Source organism: Podarcis erhardii (assembly GCF_964252035.2).
Source record: "Podarcis erhardii genome assembly, chromosome: 1".
In the NCBI taxonomy this organism is placed as follows: domain Eukaryota; kingdom Metazoa; phylum Chordata; class Lepidosauria; order Squamata; family Lacertidae; genus Podarcis; species Podarcis erhardii.
Window position 1 is genome coordinate 87,103,513 of NC_138497.1, and position 24,535 is coordinate 87,128,047.

The 24,535-nt window shown below is 46.3% G+C and overlaps 1 protein-coding gene and 1 long non-coding RNA gene across 5 annotated transcripts in view; one reads left to right on the forward strand and one right to left on the reverse strand.

The window, feature by feature from the left end:
• The window catches only part of WNT6 (Wnt family member 6), a gene marked incomplete at its 5' end in the record, with an annotated part of 50,381 nt that extends 26,372 nt beyond the window's left edge, over nt 1-24,009 (forward strand). For 2 of the 4 annotated variants that reach the window (XM_081876917.1, XM_081876915.1), the window contains 3 exons: nt 16,082-16,302; nt 20,373-20,674; nt 23,022-24,009. In XM_081876917.1, the coding sequence (XP_081733043.1) occupies nt 16,104-16,302; nt 20,373-20,674; nt 23,022-23,483 (963 nt within the window). In that variant the 3' untranslated portion in view covers nt 23,484-24,009. The remainder of the gene's footprint in view (nt 1-16,081; nt 16,303-20,372; nt 20,675-23,021) is intronic. The other 2 variants (XM_081876916.1, XM_081876918.1) reach the window with 1 other exon arrangement.
• Nucleotides 8,619-20,161, reverse strand: LOC309350185. Its single transcript, XR_014160300.1, has 3 exons — nt 19,367-20,161; nt 17,164-17,275; nt 8,619-10,596 (listed from the first exon to the last, which is right to left on the reverse strand). It is a non-coding gene; the product is annotated as an uncharacterized lncRNA (long non-coding RNA).
• Nucleotides 24,010-24,535: the final 526 nt, after the last annotated feature.

The following is a 24,535-nucleotide window of genomic DNA, read 5'->3' on the forward strand; positions in this document are numbered from 1 at the left end:
CATATAGGATGACTTCCTATGTGGGCATTCCTTTCTGTGTGGGAAAACCACATATATACTGTCAGGAGTGTGTGATAGCTCATGTGTGAAACACCTCACAGCAAAATAAATATCACTAGTGAAAAGTGCTGTTTTTCTAGGGGGGAAAGTGCTGGAACACACCATGAACATCTCCCTTGTACTTTTAGAATGGCATTGTAGCTGCCCAAGATGTGCCAGAACTGAGTTCCAGTGAGTTCCAGCTAAAAAAAAAGCCCTGCTAGTGAGGATGAGAAAGATATGAACATCTCCCAGAGCATGGGCATAGCCAAGTGGTATGGCGGAAAGCAGGGAGAGCAATAATAGACAGAGACAATGATAGGCTGAACCAACTCATTCTGGTTTTGTCCCCATTCTCCCTGCTGTATTTTACAAGGAAGGGACACGGGTGGCGCTGTGGTCTAAACCACTGAGCCTCTTAGGCTTGCCGATCGGAAGGATGGTGGTTCGAATCCCCATTGCTCTGTCCCAGCTCCTGCCAACCTAGCAGTTCGAAAGCATGCCAATGCAAGTAGATAAATAGGTACTGCTGCAGCAGGAAGGTAAACGGCATTTCCATGCGCTTTGGTTTCCGTCACGGTGTTCCGTTGCACCAGAAGTGGTTTAGTCATGCTGGCCACATGACCCGGAAAGCTGTCTGTGGACAATCACTGGCTCCTTTGGCCTGAAAGCAAGATGAGTGCCGCGACCCCATAGTCGCCTTTGACTGAACCTAACCGTCCAGGGGTCCTTTACCCTTACTTTTTACCTATTTTACAAGGGCAACACTGAGACTTGGGAGGAGGAGGGTGACAGGCAGTGCCACTCCCTAGACTGATTTTAAGAAAGCAGGCATACAGGAGGGCAGATTGAGGTTAGTGAGGCAGTGCCTCATTTGCCCTCAGGGACTAGTTTCCAGTGTACCCGTTTGGCAATGGCTAATAACCATAAGCAGCCCGAGCCTCCAAGTTTCAGGGGCAGCATTGCTCTCAATACCAGTTGCTTGGCAGCAACAACAGGAAAGGGCTTTTGCCTTCCTGTCCTGCTTGTGTGCAGAGGCAGAATTAGGGAAGTAAAACCAGTTTGATTGCACTGGGCACAGAGCCTTAGGGGCACCTCAGGGGTGCCACAGTTATGATGTAGAATGGAAGGTGAGAGGCAGGGGACACACACACACCAAATGTTGGTGTCACACAGGGCGCCACTGAAATTTGAGACCCCAAGGCCTACCACTGTTGTGTGCTCCTTTTATGTTCTTATAAGATGGGGTGGCGAAGCTTTTTTGGCCTGAGGGTGGCATTCACCCCTGGCCAACCCTCTTGATGCTGAATGCCAGTGGTGTGTGGGCACAGTCACCCACATTCTCGCATGCACACACACCCTGCTAAGATCAGTGGCACTGGAAAGGGTAAGAAAATTTGCTTGGGGGTGGGTGGGCAAATGAGGCCCGCAGTTTGGAGGTTAGCCACCCCTGTTTTAAGGAATGTCAGATTGCTGCCAATATTCTCAGCCTCCTCTTCTATGACTTGACAAAAGACATGGGCATATAAGTTCTTGCAATGGTTCAGTTTTCATTGCTGGAATTACTTGCAGCTGTCTCGAAGTGTAAGCAATAACATGAGCAGAGACCCTAAATTAAGAGCTATTGATATTTCTATCTTTCATTGATTTGTCCCATCTTGTGTTTATTATTCTATTAGTCATCAGTGTCATGTCCACAAGCTAGAGAGTTCCACAATTCAGATACACATTGCAGGAAATAAAAATTAAATGTGGGACATCAGGGAGCTTCCCCATCCCAATTGTATAATTATGTGGAAGTGGGTAATTCAGTGATTTCTCTCTGTTTCTCAGGAGAGAAAGAGCCCCGTCACACAACACGTCAAAAATACCCTTTGGTTGCTTCTTTTCCAAGTTAAAGGGCAGTTGTTTTTACTTCAGAGGTTGCACACCAAAAAGTTTTGTTTGTTTTCACTGCCCAACTCACATTGCATTTGGTTTTCCCCCTTCCTTAATTGTATGCAGTGTAAAGTGTACACACACACACGCACACACACACACACACACACACACACACACACACACACTCTTTATTAAGGTAGCACTCAAGGGAACAAATACCACAGTGAAGTTTGCAACATGTAACCTTAGCTCTGCCTCTTTGATGGTGTTCCCAGTTCTTAATTACATAATCCCATCCAATGAAAATATATCACACTCTCAGAACATGCAAGCATGAAGCCCTCCTGGTGATTTGTCAGTGCCCAGGAATCCCTCATCTTTCTGGGGTGGAACTATTATTTCTTCCTAGTGCCAAGCAGGGATCTCTGGGCATAATGTTTATAATAATAACAGCACATTGTGAAAAAACAAAACTCAAAAGCTGCATGCATTTTTTAGTATGTCATGTTTTTCTTCCTCTGCCCATTGCCCCCCCCCCTTTAGTCTCCCTATAGTTTTTTTGCATTTTGCACACAAACCCATTTGCATGCAAAGCCTGGACCACTCAGCTCTTGACAGGAATGTTTGGTGAAGTGAGGCACCAAAGTGAGGCAGCAAATTCTTTTCTCAGTTCCTGCACACTGACAGCTGATTAATTCACCCTACTAGGCCAGCTTCAGGTTTATACTGAGGTGGGAGAGGAGCTGCTACTGCTGGGTTGATATCCTGGGAGAAAGCAAGCAAGCAAGCATCCTGCCAGGGACTTTTTCCACAGACTGCAGAGTAGTCTGACACAGCCCAAGAGAGAACTCCCCAGCTACAGGGGCCTGGATACTGGGGATTTCATTCACATATGTTGTTTTTTAAATGTAGATTTTTGGATCTGCAGAAGGATGGGCAGGCTTGCTTGGAAGTTTGTCCTGCTGAGTTCACTAGTATTAACTTCTGTGTAATTGTGAATAGGATTGTAGCTCTAGAGAAGGCAGTGATGACTGTTCCCCATTGGAACAGGTAAGGTGCAAGGCACGGAGGCCAACAGTAGGTGGAGTCAGAGCCAATGATTGGTGGAGACAGAAGCAATGACAAGCATAGCTTTTTCTGCTGACCTGCATCTGACTCTAGAGCCAACTAATTCCAGTTCTGTCCCCATCCTCCTCCATTCCAGGTTCTACTAAGGCAACCCTGAGACTTAAGAGGAGGAAACTGACAGGCAGTGCCCCCACACCCAGTTTGTAAGAAAGAAGTCAGGCTGGTGGGGTGGCTGAGAACAGGCACATGTTGGTGGGGCCATGCCTTTGTAGAAATTTATTTTGAAACTAGGAGAGGATATGCTGTTATATCTTTCTTTGCTCACATTAGTGATATCAGCAGAATACCATTCTTTGCAGCTTAAACTTGGAAGCTAAGACAAGGTTGATTTAACCTTCTAGAAACAATAATTCAGGATGCTTTAAAGCAGATTGGATATTCCTGGTATCACCATTTTTCTCCTCCTTAAAGACAACAATCACATACACATTGGTTTGTGAAGAAATAAAAGCAGTATTAACTTATATAATCTAGGCCACGAAGCAGCAATTACAGTGGCAAAATGAAGGCAGGTTTATAACTATTATCTAAGTTACAAAATGGGACGCGGGTGGCGCTGTGGGTTAAACCACAGAGCCTAGGACTTGCCGATCAGAAGGTCAGCGGTTTGAATCCCCGCGACAGGTTCAGTCGCGGATGACTCTGGGGTTGCGGAGCTCATCTCACTTTATTGGCTGAAGGAGCTGGTGTACAGCTTCCGGGTCATGTGGCCAGCATGACTAAGCCGCTTCTGGTGAACCAGAGCAGCACACGGAAACACCGTTTACCTTCCCGCCAGAAAGGTACCTATTTATCTACTTGCACTTTGACATGCTTTCGAACTGCTAGGTTGGCAGGAGCAGGGACTGAGCAACGGGAGCTCATGCCATCGCGGGGATTCAAACCACTGACCTTCTGATCGGCAAGCCCTAGGCTCTGTGGTTTGACCCACAGCGCCACCCGCGTCCCTTAATGATGTGATAGATTCCCTCAAAATGCTCCTTTGAAAACCAACCTTGAAACAGCATGTATTTTATCAGAGAAGTAACTGAGAGTGTTGCTACCTACTTTAAAAGACTTGGGGCAAAAGCCCAAAGAATTTTTCACATAATATGCATAGATGTAAATTCAGTTTGACTCAGAAGATGGGAAATCCTGTGGCTGTTATTGTCAAGGGGTGTCAACAATACTTATTTATTTTTGGACACAGTGCACTGTATGTGGATTGAGCTGTCCACTACACTCACGATCTGTTGTTAAGAACTGCTGCCTATGTACATATTAAAATGATAATTATTGTCCAACATCTAACATAACCTCTCTCTTCCTCCCCCCCCACCTCCCCCTTTCCCACACGTGACATGTCTCCTTCTTCCCCACCCCATTCAGCTATTGCATGTGCCTCTGGGCAAAATAGGATGGTGAGTGTCTGGGGCTCACCAGCACTGTGTTTTACAGCATATCCAGCCTCCCTTTAAGCAAAGAGGTTTTTTTAAATCAAGTTTTTAAAAGGATGAGAAGGTGTTGAAGGTCTGGCAAAAAAAGACCGGTAGCTCAGCCGTCCGTCCCCCCGCGCCTTAACAACACCTCTGGAAATAATGTAAAGACACCATACATTTAAAGAGCAGCTCCAATAATTATAGGAACTTTAGTGTACCCTTCAAAAAGCTGCAATACCCAGCACCTCTAACAAACTAGTTCCCAGGAATCTTTGGCTGTGTGTGTGGTTTAAATGTATTGTGTGTATGCAGCCCAAGCCAGCACTGTCTCATGAAAGTCATGTAGCATCATCCAGTTCACTCAGAAACAAGTCCCGCTGTGTTCAATAAAACTTGATTCACTCATAAGTGTGTTTTTGGATTACAGTTTTACAGCACAATCCTAACCATATAAACTCAAGGCCTATTTAATTGAGTGGAGTTTATGCCCAGGCAAATAATCCTAGGTAGTAATCATGGGGGACTTCAACTTCCCCGATATCTGTTGGAACTCAGACTCCACCAAGAGTGTAAGGTCTGACAAATTCCTCCTTTGCGTCGCTGACAATTTCATTTCCCAGAAGGTGGAAGAACCAACAAGGGGATCATCTATCTTTGACCTGGTCCTCACCAATAGGGAGGAACTGATTGATGAAGTGGAAGTGCTTGGAAACTTGGGAGGAAATGATCATGCTCTCCTGGGTTGGAAGATACAGAGGCAAGGGAAAACTGAGTGTAGTCAGACACACACTCTGGACTTTAAGAAGGCCAATTTTGAAAAGCTGAAGGAGCTACTGGGTGTGATTCCATGGTCAGAAATACTCTATGAGAAGGGAGTCCAATAAGGATGGGAGTTTCTCCTTTTAGAAAGCCCAAATGCAGACAATACCAACAAGAATGAAAAGGCATCTAAAGAAACCGGTGTGGCTGCATAAGGAGCTTACAGATGAACTGAGAGTTAAGAAGGGCATGTATAAGAAATGGAAGAAAGGGGAAATCACAAAGGAGGAGTATACATGAGTCGCCAACAGTTGCAGATGGAAAGTCAGGCTGGCTAAAGCTCAGAATGAGCTTAGGTTTGCAAGAGAGGTTAAAAATACTAAAAGGTTTATTCGGCTATGTCCAAAGTAAGAGGAATAACAAGCAAGTGTTGGGTCCTCTGCATGGGGAAGACAGAGAAATGCTATTGGGTGACAGAGAAAAGGTGGAACTACTCAACACCTACTTTGCCTCTGTCTTTACTCAAAAGGAAAGTGATGCCCAACCTGGTGATAACAGAATAAATGATGTAAGGAGGGAGCTGCAGCCCAAGATATGAAAAGAGGTAGTAAGGGAACACCTAGCTACTTTAAATGAATTAAAATTTCCAGGGCCTGATGAACTGCAACCAAGGGTACTAAAGGAGCTTGTGGGTGTAATTTCAGAGACTTATTTAATTTCAGAGACTATTATTTTTGAGAATTATTGGAGAACAGGTGAGGTCTCTGCAGACTAGAGGCGGGCAAATGTTTTCCTCTTCTTCAAAAAGGGGAAAAAGGAAGACCCAGATAACTACCGACCAGTGAGCTTGGCATCGATACCAGGGAAGGTCCTAGAACAGATAATTCAACAGTTGGTCTGTGAGCATTTAGAAAAGGAAGCTGTGATTACTAAGACCCAGCATGAGTTTCTCAAAAATAAGTCATGCCAGACCAATCTGATTTCTTTTTTTGATGGAATTACAAACTTGGTGGATCAGGGAAATGCTGTGGACATAGTGTATTTTGATTTCAGTAAGGCTTTTGACAATGTCCCCCATGATATTCTCATGAGGAAGCTGGTAAAATGTGGGTTGAAAGAGGTAACTCTTAGGTGGATTTGTAGCTGGTTGACTGACCAAACCCAAAGATCCAGTTACAGATAGGTAGCCGTGTTGGTCTGCCATGGTCAAAACAAAATAAAAAAATTCCTTCCAGTAGCACCTTAAAGACCAACTGAGTTAGTTCTAGGTATGAGCTTTCGTGTGCATGCACACGAAAGCTCATACCTGAATACTTCTTCAGGTATCTGAAGAAGTGTGCATGCACACGAAAGCTCATACCTAGAACTAACTCAGTTGGTCTTTAAGGTGCTACTGGAACAAACCCAAAGAGTATTAATTAATGGTTCTTCGTCATCCTGGAAAAAAGTGACAAATGGGGTGCCTGGGCTCATTGTTGTTCAACATCTTTATAAATGACTTGATTGAAGGAATTGAGGGGATACTCATCAAATTTGCAGATGACTCCAAACTGGGGGGAGTAGCTAATTCCGCTTCTAGTTGCCCACCAGGACTAGATGGACTTTTGGTCTTATCCTATTTATTTACAGTATTAAACTTATCTATTCTGCCCTTCCTCCAGAAAGAGTCCAGGGTCAATAATAAACGACAGCTGAAAACAGTTTAAAAACAACCTTCTAAAAAGATTTAACCGCACTGGTGTCCTTATTATCCCCACAAGGTAGCTTAGAATGAGAGAGTGTGGCAGGCCCACAACCACCCAGTCAGATTGGTAGCTGATTAGGGATTCGAACTCCACTTTCCCTGATCCAAGGACTGAAACCCTCCCCAGGAACGCTCACCACTGCGCCGCAATGGCTTACCGAGCAATTTCCGGGACTAAGTGCCAGTGACCCCTGGCTCAAACGGAGCCCTTGTTTACAAAGCATCACAGGAGTCCCTTATTACAGACGCCGCGGCATTAAAAACAACACAATCAACACCTTTCATTTCAGATGCAGAGTTTGACTTTTCTGCGGGGCGCCCCGTCGGTGAGCATGCAGATGCGCGCGTGCATGTTTTCTATACTTGTGCCCTGAAAAGTCTCCGGAGGGGAAAACCTTCGATTGGGGGGGGGGGGCTTGGGTCCACCACCCTGATCCACACCCGCCCCCCCCCTCGCCGCTTGCTCGCCTTCCCAGCACCTCGGCCCCAGAGAGGCCCCGCTCCGCTCTCGGGGGCCGCTTTCTGGGCGCAGGCGGGGCCGAGGGCGCGGTAATTGCAGACCCAGGCGAGGTTTGCGCCGGGGACAAGCTCAGGCAGGGCCCCGCGGGAGCTGTCGGCTTCCCCCACCAAAGCAGTAGCAGTTTGGCAGCATTTTTCTACCCTCGCCGCCTTCCCGGGGGTGGGGGACGGACGAGAGCTGACAGCTTCCTGTTGTCTTCTATTTTTCCACCCCCGCGCCGTAGGTTAATAAAAAAGAGAGAGAGAGCTGCGGTGGGGCGCCCGCATTTTTCTCTCTGCCCGTGCCCTCGGCGCGCCGTGCGTCCTGGTCAGCGCGCAACGGGCGCAGCCGAGCTGGGCCGGGGGGCGGGCCCTTGGCGCTCTCCGAGGAGGACCACCGGGGGTGGGAGGGAGAGGAGGGCCGCTGGCTGGGCGCTTCCCCGTCGGATCTCGCCGGGGTGAACCACAGTTCAGCGTTTGATCCTCCGCCCCGGGGCTTGATCGTTATGTTTAAAAGGAGGACAAATTGTCCCTGCTTAATGATACCCTTGCCCAGGCCAAAACTCCGGTGTGGCGCGCAGCGGAGCGACCCCCCATCCCACCCCACTCCACCCCCGACGCAGTAAAGTCTCAGCTCCAGATCGCCCGGGCTCTTTACGCCCAGGTCTAGAACCTGCTTCCTATGGCAGCAGCGGTCAGATGGGAAATATGGGGTGGATCTGGTGATGAAAGACTCTGGCCTCGAAGGACTGGGACCCTGCTCGGACTCTCGGCTCAGTCACAAAGTTCAGTGGGTGACCTTGAGCCAGCTGCAGCCCCTCAGTCTATTTCACCTAGCAGGGTTGTTGTGATGATAAAATGCGGGGGTGATAGAACAACCCATGCTTGGACTGGGGATCCTTTTCAAGATGGAAGGATGCACTCCACACTGGGCAACTTTTTATTCAAGGGAGGGCACATGTGGGTGGTGGGCGAGGCCACAGGCAAAAGTGGATGGAGCAACCAATGTAAATTTTATTTAGCAGACCAAGAAAACGTATGTATGCAGGATGTATGTAATAAATTAAAGCTGCTTTGAGCTGCCACAAAGCAATTTTCCTCCGCAACTGAATATAACTGCAACCAGGTAGGTCCCTCCATATCTGATGGGCTCACTTAGGTCCTTTGTCAAGTACCCTTTTCTGGGAATCCCTACCTTCAAAAGTTAGGCAGATGGCTACAGGGGAAAGGGCCATCTTTGCAGTGGTGCCCTGATTATGGAAGCACCCTCTCAGACTTGTATGCCTGGTTCAGCCTTTGTTACATTTCAGATACCAGGCCGTCCTTTCCCAACAAGCTTATTACAACAGCTTGGGCTGTTTTAGAGTTTGTTATCTTTTTATATGCTTTTAAGGGGTGCCTTCTGGCTAGTTCTCCTGGAGCTTGTTGTATATTGTTTTGGATTCTAGTTGTGAGCTGCCTTGAAGATTAGAAATATTGGGAAGGAGGAATATATATGCTTGTGTGTATCCATGAAGGAGAGATTTTCAGGCATACATAAACCCTAGCACCTCATGCTGCAACTTGCAGTATGTGTGTGTTGCTGGAGGAATAGAGGGAGTTTTGATAATCCCCCCATGTCACCTCAGCCCTCCTAGTTGTTACCATAGTTGCTCTCATGATTCTAGAGCCTATGCAATTCCCTTTAGCTTGACTTATATTACAGTGGTACCTCGGGTTAAGTACTTAATTCGTTCCGGAGGTCAGTTCTTAACCTGAAACTATACTTAACCTGAAGCACCACTTTAGCTAATGGGGCCTCCTGCTGCTGCTGCACCGCCGGAGCATGATTTCTGTTCTCATCCTGAAGCAAGGTTCTTAACCTGAGGTACTATTTCTGGGTTAGCAGAGTCTGTAACCTGAAGCATATGTAACCTGAAGCGTATGTAACCCGAGGTACCACTGTACTTGATCCTAAAGTTAAGAGATAACCTAGCAAATTGATAATATAAAGCTTGTTTTTGCTTTCACATATTGCACACACACCAGAGGTCTGGCCTTACATATTTTACACTTTTTGTATTGGCAAACAACACTCCACCCCCAAAATGGACACAAACTGAACATCACAAAAGGTAGATTTATTATCCCTACAGACTTAAGTTTTCTTTTGTATATGACAATCAGAATGAGTTAGTATAAGCTGCTTTTAGTCCTAATTCTATTTCTGTGGTGACTGAGTATTATTTGTTCAGATATTGTGGTATTTTCCCATGCAGTTCCATTGTGATATATGTATCTCTGTTTCCCTTTGCTTTGACTTACATCTGTATGGTACCCCTTGTTAACACAGCAGCACAGGAGCTGCTTGTTTGTGGTATCGCCCCACACTTTTGCCTTAAGATTTAAAGGCCCAGTGTCTTCTGGAAAAGGCCAGCTGCATAGGTTCTTCCCACCCTATTGTCACTTGGCTAAGAACAGAGGGAGCAATGGACTCCGATACAGCTGGGCCTGTAAAAGTTACAGTAGCAGCATGCACTTAACCCCCCAAAACTGCTCCCATGCTGCAGCTGTAACATGCCTAGCTCTACAATTCTATGATCAGGGGTGCCAGTTTGAATAAAATATGGGGGGGAGGTAATCTCTGCCCTGCACATTCGATCACAAGATGCAGCACAATATTTGAATGGCAATGCTCATCAACTTGGGCGGCAGCCCCCTCAAATATTTTATTGTGGTTGAAGGAACCTCAGTCCCTAGGAATTGACTCCTATATGTCTATGATTCTATATAAGGGGCACCTGTAGCCCACATTTTTTAAAATGGCTGTTTTCTCCTGTTTTACTGAGTGCAAACCAATGAGATCTATTTGAAAGGAGCCCTGCTGTCCCTATACATTTGACTAAGATCTCAAAGGATTGCATGTCCAGCCCTTGTGGCTGAAGAGAAAAGTTTTGAGAATGGTTGGGTAGCTTTGTCCGATGCTGCCTTAAACATATAGACTGGACAATGCATTCAGTGCACAAGGAGTGGAGCTTCAATGTCCTGAGCAGGTGACTGCCTCTCTCCATGGTGCTTATTCAGCTTCAACCCTTCTCCATCTTTCAGTGCCCATTGACTACTCTTATTCATGGCTGCATGGGACTGCTGCTCCAAAATCTGTAAAAATGCAATAGTTTGTAATCAATTAATGATGTGCATTAGTTATCATGAGACTAGCATTTGGGTTTCTTTGGTACCTTATCAAGCTCCTCATCCCCTCTTTTCTTTGCACAGAAGTTACACATCCTGTACTTGTGACGTTGTATCAGCTATGGCATATATCTAGCAAATATCTAGTTTGTCCCATGGTTCAACAAAGCGCCAGCTCGGCCTGCTGTCAGTTTGCCCCTAGTTTTGTTGCAATCTGAAAAATATAGTCTCAACAGAGCCATATGGTTTGATTCTTCAGAACGTGTAGATTGGCTCATACTTAGCCAGACCCAGCAAAATTACAAAATTGATTTATGAAGGCATTTTTAACATGTACCAATAAATGGCAAATGAACTGTTTACTCTTCTTGATCTGTTGAACTCAGGACACACCATGATGTTTCCCATGGCGAGGAAAACATATAATGCATCATCTCTATGGCTATAGCTGTGTGTGTGAACAACACTTTGGGGACGTTGTCAAAACCAGATGATGCAGATTACCCACTCTAATCTGCATGTGGGATTACATAATGCTGAGCACACATTCCAAATGGGAAACAGCTCAGAGCTGACTTTGCACAGCTCTGCAACCCAACGTACATACTCCTGAATAAAGAGAAAAGTACAACTTGGAAGCTGTCAGTGATTCTGTGGAGACGGCCAAACAGTAGAGATGGTGATGAGGTAGAAATGCGGGGGGCGGCAAAGCAGACAGGATGTGTGGTAGAGCTGGGGGACGTCCAGGTTAGCATGCAGTATTTGCACCAGAATGCTCTTCCTGGTTTCTGCTTCTTTGCTGTGCTTATGAGAACAGTGCCTGTTTGCAGTCCTTCCATTTCCTTAGCCTTACTGAAGTATGATGACCCTTCTGCATTTCCAGTCAGTACTCACTGGTACTCAGGATTCCATTAAGTGCAAGATGGGTCTTATATATGTCTCATATATGGTATGAGGTTAGGCCTCTGGATACCTGCTGCTAAGGAGCAAGATCTAGGCAGGGCTGTTGCTGTCTTGGGTTTCACAGAGGCATCAGGTTGGTTGCTGTGGGAACCAGGACACTGAATTAGATGGACCTTTGGTCTGATCCAGCAAGGCTCTCCCTATGTTATGAAGAGGTGGCATGTTTTTGTACCACACCCCGTTACACAAGGGTTGCCTCATTCTAGAACTATTGCCAGTATGATGCAGAGCAGAAGCAGCTCATGACTGGATCATAATGGATGACTATGAAGATAGGACAAATAGAAAGTGCAGCGCTGCCTGTGTGGTCTCATTCACAGGCACAGTCATTGCCTTCAAAGTTCATGGGTGGTGCACATGGATTCCTTAAACCCTGTGCTTTATAACTTCCTCTCTGGACATGTACCCAGGTCACTGAGTTGGGTTGAACCATTGCTGGAAATCCCCTGGCTGCCTCAGCTTCTCTAGTGACTCATCTTCTTCATTTTGATTCCTCCAGAACTTGCTGAGAATGGCAGAAGATGAGCCAGGCAGTAAGGAGCCTTTTTGTGCCCTCTTATCCAACAAGATAGGCAGACATCCAAGTGGGGAAATCCCCTGTAAGATCTGTTAGCTCCACTATCTGGGACTCTGAACAGGCTGACAGCCTTCTGAATTTTAAGTGTTGCAATGCTGAAGTTTCCCCTGAAATAAGCTGCTATTTTATATACCACCATCAGGTATCATGCACTGTTAAGCTGCCTGCCACTAGACAAAGAATGGACAATAATGAAACACTGGGCACAGCAGATTAATGTTATTCTTTGCCTTCCTGGTATCAATCCATCCCTTCCTAGCCCATAGCCCTGTCTCAGATATCTAAAATGCATTGTATTTCATGTTGCAGACTGAAAAAGTTGCATGTTTCTTTGATGGGTAGTAAATATGATGGAGGAAAATGTTCAGGAGTTGATGCACAAGGAAGCATGTGGGCTACACCAAGTGCCTGAGCACAGGGAGCCTCACCAAACCCCCTCTCTGGCCTTTGAAATTTAGCAGAAACATGGCTTATTTTCAAGTTCCTATCCATGACCATGAAAGCAGCAAAATTGTTCTTTTTAGAAATGAACATTGAGATTACAGTATCTGGATGTTGCATGTGACTCCATCTGACATGAAACAGGTTTGTAAGTTTCTCCCAGGAGAATTGAAGCCCCTTGGATTCTAGGGTGAGGAGATTCCTGGGACTAGCCTCCCCAAAAAGTTGACAACAGACACATTCTTAAGTGTGATGAGTAAAACCCCTGCACTGAGAATCGCCTAGTAAACCAAGGAGGAAAGTTGGCATAAACCCAGAGCTTGTTTACTGGCCTTTATCATTTTTCAAGGCCAGTCAGCTGTTTCCTCACAAAGAAAGATGTTTCCCCTGTTTCTCTGGCTTGTGCGGTTCCCTACCCCAGAACAAGCAACATTTCTAGAATTCATGAAGTTGTATCCAACTTAATTAATACACAGGGTGGACCTATTGAGAACAGTTATTATTTATGCATAAATTAAGTCAATTGATTTCTATTGGTTTGCTCTGGGGTATGACTTGGTAAAATACAACCCACTGTGTTTTATGGACTTGCTTAGGATTATGAACCATTCTGCATAGAATAAAGTGATAGTGAGACGACCTGTTCTTAGACTATACCATATCAGACTGCAGATAAGAGTATTTATTTTTATTTTTAAAAACCCACTCTGTTTATAGAAAACAAGCATGGCTGAAGAAGAGATTTAGTGTAACCCTTTCCTTAAGGTTACTACATTCAGGGAATTAAACAAAAATATGGGGAAGTATTCAAAGATATAGTCTGAAGTACAGCGCAGAATTCTACAACCCCAAGTCTCCCGTTCTATTCTGTGTAGAATGGTTCCCAGTGTGTAGAACAGCTTCCCAGTGACAAGTGAAGATCACCCTGCCCTGACCTAAGGGGGAAAACAAGTCTCAAGTTATGTCAGAGCAATTCACTAAAAGCCCACCTAAAAGTCAACTGGCGGTGGTTTTTTTTGGGGGGGGGGGGAGTCATGTGAAACAGCTGTCAGATTGAGAAAGTGGCAGCTAGGAAAATAAATAATAATAATAATAATAATAATAATAATAATAATAATACCTTTATTGTCATTGTACAACCTGTGTACAATGACATTAAACAAGCCTCTGCCCCCAAACACTCAATCCCTTTTCAAACAACACACCATCTCGCAAGTCAATTTCGCTGTTATTTTCCATTCAACAGCCTAACAGCCCACGGATAGAAGCTATTTTTTAGCCTATTGGTACGGCTGATTAAATATACTTCTATATCTCCTACCCGAGGGTAGAAGATTAAAGAGGTGATAGCCGGGTGTGAGTCATCCCTGAGAATTTTTTCACTCTCCTAAGGCAACGATCCCTTGCAATGTCATCTAGCTGTTCATCAACTGTTGTTTAACATTATTCTTTTGCAAGACCCTGAGGAAATGGAGTCTCTGTTGGGCCTTTCTGACCACCTGAGTTATGTTGATTTTCCAAGTGAGGTCCTCACTAATGTAAACTCCCAGGAATTTAAAGGAGGAGACTGTCTCCACACAGCCGCCGCCCCCCCCCCCCCCGATATACAACAGGGCAGGTTCCCCTCTCTTCCTCCGGAAGTCCAACACCATCTCCTTTGTCTTACTAATATTTAGGTGCAAGTTATTCTCTAAGCACCATGTAGATACTTTTTGAACCTCCCCCCTGTACGCTGTTTCATCTCCGCCTGCAATTAGGCCCATTATGGTAGTATCATCTGCAAACTTAATAGTTACTGTGGATGGATCAGATGATATGCAGTCATATGTGTACAATGAGTACAGGTAGGGACTTAGCACACATCCCTGTGGGGTGCCATTGCTAAGCTTCAGGGAGGTAGATGTAACAGTCCCAATCCTCACTGTTTGTGTGGATGCCGGTTCTGTATATACCGGAAGTAATTTCATTGGCCAAGCACAATTCAGAGCTGGAGGGTCCTTTGGTGTGAGCCAGCATAGCAATTCCTATGCACCGGTACTTAAGCTGAGGACAAACCACAGGCAATGAGTGCTTTTTGCCCTGTTAGTGAGTATTCCCAGGGCATCTGGTTTGCCATTGTTACAGACAGCAAGTATGCTTCAGTCTGACCTAGAACAGCAGGTGTTGTAGTAGTTAGGTATTTTAGAACTTTTGTAATCCATTCTTCACCTAAAGGGCCCAGAGCAGAGAATAAATATTAAAACAAAACAATACAAAAATATATATAATTCAAAGTACAGTAAAGTCACCAAGTAGGAGCAGAAACAATATGCACTTAGGATGCTCTTCAGAGAATGAGGTTTACGCTTATTCCTGGGACTTTAGCTAGGATTTACATCAGTCATCCATATTCCTTGAAAATACATACTGTCAAACTTTGAATACAATAAAGTGCTTTTTTAATTACTTATAAGAGCATTTGTATTGTAAAATACTCAACCCCAATGCTTTTTAAAGTTGGCTTTGCATCCTTTTAGAAGACGGCATTCTACTCTGCCTCCATTTTCTCATTAGATCAGTGTAAGTTATTTGAGTGTCACCTACTCTAAAACCTCAAGGCATTACTATGAACAAAATAGGAAATAAAGCCCATAAATATGATGGACTTAAAAAGGAACATCAATAACCCAACCCAAAGTTATGTAGGGGGAGCCTCCCTGTCCAAAACAACAACCCCAATAAAGAACAATTGTCAGCTGGAAGATGTGGACTCAAAACCCCTAATAACTGCGCCACTATTAAAAGTAATAAAATTGCAACAAATTTACTTAAAATCAGAGGGGAAATTAAAAAAAAGTCTTCTTGTTTCTAGACTGGCTTTGCATAGACATCTGGGTTCAGTGAATAATTTTATCATTTTGGGGCTTTCCCAGATGGTTGCTATTTGCAGGTAGGATTCAATCACCTGCTGACAAATTAAGGTTGCACAATTAAAGCTGATTGGAAGGTCTTGCGCAACAAACCTGCTTCCGCAAAAGACAGACTTTTTGAGAGAAGGAAAGTGATAGAAAAATGCACTGGAACATGGGCGTAGCCAAGGGGTGTAGCCCGTCCCCCCAAATCCTCAAAAAGCATTGAAAAGCATTGAAAATACTCAATTAACTGAGGTTCTGCTCCCCCCACCCAGCAGAAGCCTGACTCCCAAACAAAATCCAATCTCCCAACAAAAGCTGGCTACGCCCATGCACTGGGAGGTGTGGAATAACACTTCCCTTGATGCTACATTGTCTAGCTTCCCTGCATAAGATCAGAATGAATGCTATTAAGCCAACATCATCTAAACTCCCTGCAAACAAATCAGGATTAATGCTCAATGAAAATGTCCCCTGGAAAACACCCAATATCTTTGATGCCTATCCTAGGCCTAACCATTTCTATGTAGCTAGAGTGTTTTTCCTTTTCTTTTCCCTCCAACCTCTCCAGGGCAGTGGGCAGCCCATTGGTCATGGATCCCAACAGCATCTGCCGGAAGACCAAGCGGCTGGCTGGGAAGCAGGCTGAGCTGTGCCAGACGGAGCCTGAGATCATGCAGGAGGTGGCCAAGGGGGCCAGGCTGGGCGTGCGGGAGTGCCAGTACCAATTCCGCTTTCGTCGCTGGAACTGCACCAGCCACAGCAAATATTTCGGCAAGATCCTACAGCAGGGTGAGCTGTTGTTTGGGGAGGCAATTTCTGCCTTTGGGATTTTCCCAGAGACTAGAAGGCAGGTCTAGCTCTACCACTGGGCAAAGTGATGCAGAATCAGCAGAAATGCTTTTCTGTCTGGCCACATCGACACCATACATCTAAAGCAGTATCCTACTAAGCAGTCATGGCTTCCCCCAAAGAATCCAGGGAAGTGCCGTTTATTAAAAGTGCTGACCACACAGAGCTGCGGTTCCCAGAGCCCTTAACAAACTGCAGTTCCCATAATTCTCTATGATAGTTAAAGTGGAATAGGAGACCTGGTGTGTGTGTGTGTGTGACCTTCTGTCTATGCCTGAATGCTGAAGTGTATCCATGAAGAGAAGCATCCGCCCCCGCCCCCCCCCACTGTGATATGCTGAAAAGTACTGAGGCCTCCAGACAGCAACCATATTTTTCAGTCAGCCTGCAAAAACTTCACACATCACCAGCTCCAACTTTGTGTGTACACAGAAAATATGTCAAGGTGCGAAGTAGTCTGCATTCTGCATGTCAGTTGCCACATGCATTTCATAATTTGCATGAAACGTACATGTCTCTGCAGCTGTTGCATGTAATGATACACACAAGGGTTTCAAATCATTTCCAGCACCGAAGTGGTTTCCATGTTGGAAAATATTGGGAAGAAACCTTTATATGCTCCAAGCCCTACAACTAATTTCATTTATATCATTTATAAGGGAAGAAGGGTTATCCATTTTTCTGAAGGGCTGCAACATGATTGATTAATTGATCGAAACCTTTCTGATCAATTAAAAATGTTCCTCCAGGCAGCAGATATTTAAAAACAATTTGTAATTATTTTAATTGCTAGGTACTTACAAAAACTTACAAAACCACAGTAGCAGGCTCTTCTCAGAAGCAGCCCTCCTTTTCTCATCCAAAGGAAGAAATGGCTCTTTTAAGATGCCTGTTGTGACATGTGCATAGATCACTGAAAGACAAAGGAAATATGCATTTTATGTATAGCTACCGATTTATTCATATGCAAATGCACACAAATTTAAGTGATTGATTTAAACACTTGATTTACTGACTAAGATTTCTTTAATCTGGGGACAGTCCTCAAAATGAAACTGGGTGCTGCCTTTCATTGCTTTGTGCATGAAATCAAGGTCAATCATGGAAAAAACAACACTTTCCCTGTCCAAATATTTTCTGCACTGTGGCTGGATGCAATAGCCAGTGTGGTACGGGAATTAGATGTTGGACTAGGACCTTTCTGGGAGCAGAAGGATCTGTTACATTTTCCTAGGTGGGGGGGTTTGCTTTGTGTCTCCCCTCCCATCGCTCCCACAGAAGGCACGGGACAACACTGCATTAGAGTATGTGAGGAAAGGGAATTGCTGGGTCCTCAGGGCGGCACAGGTTATTGCTACAGGCCGAAGGTTTACTGCTATGACATGTCTCACTGTCCTTGTAATGAAGCAATTATGGGTGCTCCCAGACAATACAGCAGCTTTTAATAAAGCCCAAGAATGTATCCGTGTCTGGGAGTGATTTACTGCCCCCCCATTCCGCCCCCCCCCAAATTAGACTGTGCTCCTACATGTCCTTATAGCTTCCTCCAGGCTTCCCAGCAACCTGACAGAATAGGGGCCTGGGCAATAAATAACACACACTCCAGGAAGCCCCCTTGCCACAATACTGGATGGTGTCTTTTTTTTCAGCCCTTCCCCAAATGTAAGAGGACAGGCAGGTCAAAAGGACATGGCAGGATCCTGGTGCACTGCCCTAGGGCCAGCAACAGGCACACAATGGGCACGACTAATGTTGTCAGGCTCATAAAAAGGGTTTGTAAAAATAAGAGCCACCTTTTTGAGGAAAATTTCATGGGACATTTTGGACACCAACTTGGGAGGTCAGTGTTATAATTTCTATCTACTGGAATATAAAACAAGTGGCTCTACACATCCCACTCCCAATACCTGCAAAAGTTTCAGGGTAGACATACTGCTCTGCTTCCAATCAGTTCATGTCCCATAACTTCCTACTGAAATCCTATAACTTTAAACCACTCATGCTGTTGTTTTTCTTGATTTTGTTGTGCCCTTTCAGATGGCAATAATACAGTAATACTGGGGAAGCATTACAATGCAACTAATAAAGCAGAATGGTACAGGGATGATCCAATATAAACCCACCACCAATGCCCTATTATTGCATTAATAATAACATGTTGCAAAACGCAACCCCCCCCCAAAAAAAACCCTCACCAGTCTATAGGGGCTTATACACAGTGGCTGACATTTCTATTGAGAGCAAATGCTGACGATGACACTATTTCCCTTAGATATTTGATCTTCAGAGCCCTTTTCAGCCAGAGCAGAAGCCCATCAGGTGTAGTTCGAAACCTACGGAAGTAAAAGAATGGAAGGCTCTTTCCCTTGTCGGTCATTTCACTCCCTAATTAGCAAGCTGCAGCATTGTGTTTCCACCCGCGCTTCTCCCTTGGACATTTATATGTCTTAAGGCGACGATTAGAGTCCAAGGGACTAAGCAAGTGAACCTTGGTGGCAGCGGAGCATGGATAGAAACTGGATCGGGGGTGGTGTTATTTGTGCAACGCAGGAAGGTATGCGCGAAGATGCTGCGGGCAAAATGCATGGGAGCTTGTTGCTGCCGAGCCGGGTAGCCGGCCGCGTAAAGGAATGCCCTCCTGCAACGCAGAGAGAGAAGCCCGCGCGTTTTCATCCTGTCCTCCCTCCGTGTCCTTCGCTCCTGGTATCTCAGCTCGGCGGGCGGCTCCGGGTTTGTAAGAAGCCGGGCGACTGGTGGCAAAGTGAGAGGAGGAGGGCGGGCGGGCGGACGGGAGAGACTGAGCCCCCGGCGGGTGCGGCGCCTGGTGCCGGGGCAAGCAAAAGGAGAATCCCCCTTTGGCTGTGGCAGGTCCCGGCATGGCGAGGGATGCCTGGAACTCGTGTCCCGCGGCGGAGGGGCGACTGGCGCCCCGCTGTCAATAAGAATCCAGGTTATTGGGGTGGAGAAGGAGGAGGAGGAGGAGGAGAGCGGGGGGCATTCCAACCCGGCCTTGCCCTCCTGGTTGCCGGGCTCGGGCAGCAAAGCAATTCCTTATTGGAGTTGATTTATTTTTCCACCCGCCGCGTTTTCCGACGGGCTGCTGAGCAAGAAGAGCTTGACCGGGGCCGCGCAATTCTCGTCCGTAGCTGCCCGCTGAGATTTGCGCGGGATAATCTCCCGCCGGACTGTGCCGGGTGAGGCAACTATGACCGCCTCCCGCTCTGCCGCCCTTTGCATGGCACCCCAAGCTGCTGCCTAACTCGGGTTAAAAACAAACGAACAAAAACAGCCCGTGGTCGCCACTCGAGCGACAGCCTCTTGCCCAGTCAGCCAGCCCTCGTGTCCCCGCCGCGGGGAAAGCTGCAGTACTTCCGGTGTAGTCCAGTCCCACGCAGCCGTAGGCAGACATTTCAAGCATATCGCTCCAAAGAATCCTGGGGACTGTAGTTTACCCTTTACGGAGCTACAATTCCTAAAACTCTTAATAAATTACAATTCCCAGTATTTTGGGGTGGGGGGTGGGGAAGTGCGTTCACTAGTTTTAAAATGTCACCAGCGGGCCTACTGATTACAGTGGGCCTTACTCCCAGCATAAGGCTGCAACGTTAGACTTGTACAGATAGCTGGAGTTGGAAATTAACATTGGAGGCCGAGATAGGCCTCTTTGGGTGATAGCTGATTGGAGGCAGGGCCAAGAGGTTCTTAAGCCTGGCAAATAGTTCTACTAAGGAGCAGAGTTTACTTCCTTTCGCCCTACTTTTATAATGTGTTTAACAACGGGGAGGCAGAAACTGAACAGGTGCACCCACCCCACCTGGAACTGCAGTGGGGGAATCTTCACTGTTTGGATTTCTGCTTGTTATGCTTTTTTAAAGGCCGTGCTTTTTGCCAGACTCACCCCTGGCAGGCCCATGAACTAGTGGCTTGTTTGTTTGTTTAAACCTGACTCCATTTGATGTTCTCCATTTCTTTCTTCTTTCCCTGCTCTGCCCTCTCACTCTCTTATATAGATATCCGGGAGACAGCCTTTGTCTATGCCATCACAGCGGCCGGCGTGAGCCATGCCGTCACCCAGGCCTGCAGCATGGGCGAGTTGCTGCCATGCGGTTGTGAGGCGACTCGGAGCCGGTCGCCTCCTCTGCCCCCCGCCATCACAGGGTCAGAGGGCTCCGCTTGGGAGTGGGGCGGCTGCGGGGATGATGTTGACTTTGGCTATGAGAAATCCCGCCAGTTCATGGACGCTAAGCGCAAGCGTGGCAAGAGCGACATTCGAACTCTCATTGACCTGCACAACAACGAAGCGGGACGCCTGGTAAGGGCAGCCTCCCCTCACTACTTGGGTATCTGGAATCCTCCTTCCACAGGCAACCCTGCCTTCTTCCTTGGTGGGTGGAGAGAACCGTGACTGCCCCATTACTTGCCAGAACATGGCCTGCTTAGGCTTAACTTGGCTGCCCGTCACATCCTCACTTCCACTCCAGTGGCGCAGCCCTGCCTTGTGTTGAGACCTATTTCTATGGTCAAGGTCATCACCCCAACTGCTCTCACACAGCTTGAGCCCTCATCCGGTTCTAGGGCTAAGGATTGCTGATATACATGTGCATTTGGCCATGCTCTGTTCCATGCAGTAATGGGGCAGAGTATCCTGTGGCTACAGCAGCATGCTGTAGTCCCTTGTGCTTGCAGACACTGTCACTACTGCTACCATGTTATCTGCTAATACTGTACAGGCACATCTATATGTGCACATAAAGCTGGAGGTAGGGGCTTTAGGACCAACAAGTGGAGAAAGTCAGTGTAGGTTTTTCTGTTGGGCATATTTTCTTGGGGTAATCTGTTGGTGAGTGAGGAGAAAGCCAGCAGTGGCCCAGAGCCAAAAGTGGAAGGTTCCACCTCTTTTCTCCCCATTCTTTCTGACCCCCCCCCCCTCTCTCTCACACACACACCCTCAATTTCCTCTCCCTCTCTTCCCCTGCCCCCTTACTCACTGCCCTGCAGGCTCCCAGAAATTGGGTAGATTGCTCATTCCAGAGGGCTGAATTCAGCGCTTGCAGAGGGATTAAAAATTTGGCCAAAGGCCACATAAAATTAGATCAAGGGCTGCAGCCTGCAGTGGGTGGCAATATAGGGCACAAGTGCCATTGCCAGGTATTTGGCCATCCCTGCCTCACTGGGCCTCATTTCCATGGCACAGCAAGCCAGAGTTCCTGCCCCAACTGTTAATTCATTTGAAATATGTGTCGAACAATTTGGACACTTTTTACTATTGGGAGTTGGAGGAACACTTCCCTGCCAGAGGATCCGTACACAGCTGTATCATAAAATCCCACACATCAGAGTAATAACTGATTATCAAAAGTATTTATACCCACCTCAAATTCATATCTAAAAATAATCCTTTAGCTGATCAGGCCTGCTTTAAGCTGTTGTTCCTTAACTTTAGTTGGCCATCATTTTTAATGGTGCAAAAATGCTAGAGTTGGATGAAGTGTTCATTCCCAACTCTCCATCCCAAGCATGCACTCTCTCTCTTACCCACCCACATCAAACTCTTTGTATTTCCCCTCCCTTTCTGCAAGCTTGCTTCTAACTTCATGATTCAACCCTGTATGCCCTATAACCAAAGCATGTTCCCTTGATAGGCTAGATGCCTCTTTCAACCTGCCTTCATTGCCTGCCACCTGAATTTCCCTCTGTAATCTTTAGGTATCCTCTTCCTCCTCCTGCCTCTGCCTGTCTTTTCCATCCCCTCAATCATTCCTGGGGCTCATCCTGGATTACCACCAAAAACATACTGGCTGGCAGAACAAGAAGATTTCATGATCCCCATCAGAAACATCAATTTATCAATGGATAATAATACACAAGGCCAGAGGGGACAGTTAGACAGTTTATGAACAGGTATGCAAAGCAGACAGATCTATGCACTTACATGCATAGAGAGCTCATGTGATGTAGTACTGAAATGTGGGAGGTGCATGAGCCTGGATCAAATCCAGTAGCAGCAAGCTCTGTAGGGGTAGATTTAGGCAACTGGCAATTTCAACCCACCACCCTCAATATGGGAATAATAATACTGGCCTACACTGCAGGGTTGTTGTAGAATTCTTGATATAGCATATGTAAAGTGTTCCAAACGTTCCAGGACTGTATCACATAAATGCTAAATATTGAGGGTAACCCAGTCAGAGTCTTTTGGTCCATATTCAGAATATGGGAAGGAGGTGGGGACAGGGAACCTAGTTCTCCTGAGATATTATCTCCTTCATAATCTGGCTTCTAAAGCATGGTGCTGTTGACATCACCTCCCTCCTCTTTTGTGAATGTAAGGCACTAATAGGCAATGTCATTCTCAGGGTCTGAGGGCCAGAACACAGTAATCTCTGTGGATGACATGCATTTTCATTTTCTCTTTTAGGCTCAAAATGAGCTTTCTTCCACCCCACCTTTTCTTGTAGTTGAAAGCAGCCTTTGCCAACCTAGTGCCCTCCAGTTGTCTTGGGCTACAGCTCCCATCAGCCCCAGGCAGCATAGGCTGATGGTAGTTGTAGTTCAGCTCTATGGTGAGCTGATTTTGATTTTGCCACTTCCACCATTGCAGTGTGTTCTTGGAGGTATGAATTGTTTTTTCCAATGGCTGTTTCTTTTCCTCTTTCCAGGCAGTGAAGAACCACATGCGGACAGAGTGCAAGTGTCATGGACTTTCGGGTTCCTGTGCATTACGCACCTGCTGGAAGAAGATGCCCCCTTTCCGGGAGGTGGGAGACCGCCTCCTTGAACGCTTTAATGGGGCCTTTAAAGTGATGGGCGGCAACGATGGCAAGACACTCATCCCTGTGGGACGGAATATCAAGCCCCCGGACCGGCAGGACCTCATCTACTCTGCCGACTCACCTGACTTCTGCGTGGCTAACCGCAAGACGGGTTCGCTGGGCACGCGTGGACGAGTGTGCAACAGCACCGCCATGGACATGAGTGGCTGCGACCTGCTATGTTGTGGGCGCGGCCACCACGACGAAACACTTCTCCTGGAAGAGAACTGCCTTTGCCGCTTCCATTGGTGCTGTGTGGTGCAGTGCCGGAAGTGCACGGTACGCAAGGAGCACAGCTTATGCATTTGAGTGGGTACAGAAAGGACACTGGGCAGGGATGGCCCAGAGCATGAGGGCAAGGATGATTTGCCACAGAATCCAAAGACAGGGAGCATAATCACACCTGCTATGGGTTTGAGGGAACATGGATCATTCTGGACTGCCTTGGATCCCCAGAGCATGGAAATGGATTGTTTCTGAAACCTTGGTTCCCTGCAGTTTCCAGCACTTGTTGGCTATAACCTCCTTTGTGGCAGGCCCTGTGCCTCCATTACTCATTGACTGGACATACACTCCTGAAGACGGGAGACTGGTGTCATCTGACATTCTCCCATCATCATCCCCAGCATCTTGGTCCTATGTGGGTCTCTGACTATAGGCCATGCACAGTTTCCCTGGAGGGAAGTGTTGTGCCTCATTTATTAATGGATCTTTCCTGTGTTTGAGAGAACAGCAGAGGTTTCCCTGAGCTTGACTGCTCACTCCCATGGCTTCCTTGCCCCCCTTCAGCTGGGGCTGCTGTTTCTCTCTGCATTAATAAAGCTATTTAAACTAACAGTGTCTTAATCCATTGTTGCAAAAGGAAGTGTTCACAAGTGCACTTAATACAGATGAGTAATTTAACTAGAAGTTTAAACTATTTTCTTGTTCATCCCATAGGCATCTGGTTGCTCCACTGTAAGAATAGGATGTTGGGCTGGTTGGGCCTTTGGTCTGAACTAGCAACAGGGTTTTATTATGTTCTTATCTAATCAGAGCATTTAGAGTGGCATGAAGGTGACTTTGCCTAACATGAATGCATTGCTGTTAAGTGACCTTGGGAGCATGTCCAAGAGTGTTGAGAGATTATGTCTCTTGCAGGTCAAGAGCTCCTGTGGAGTTAGAGATGCTGGGATTGAATGGTGATGTATTTGATGTCAAGACCACTCAGTTACGATTTGGACTGATTTGGTATGAAAGGCATGTCCTATATGTTTTGTAGCTTTGCAACATTGTTCCTTATTTACACTGTCAAAGTCACTTGTGGAAAACCTCTAGCACTTCACCTGTGCAGATGAACAAGTGAGGCTCCCAGCAGGTAA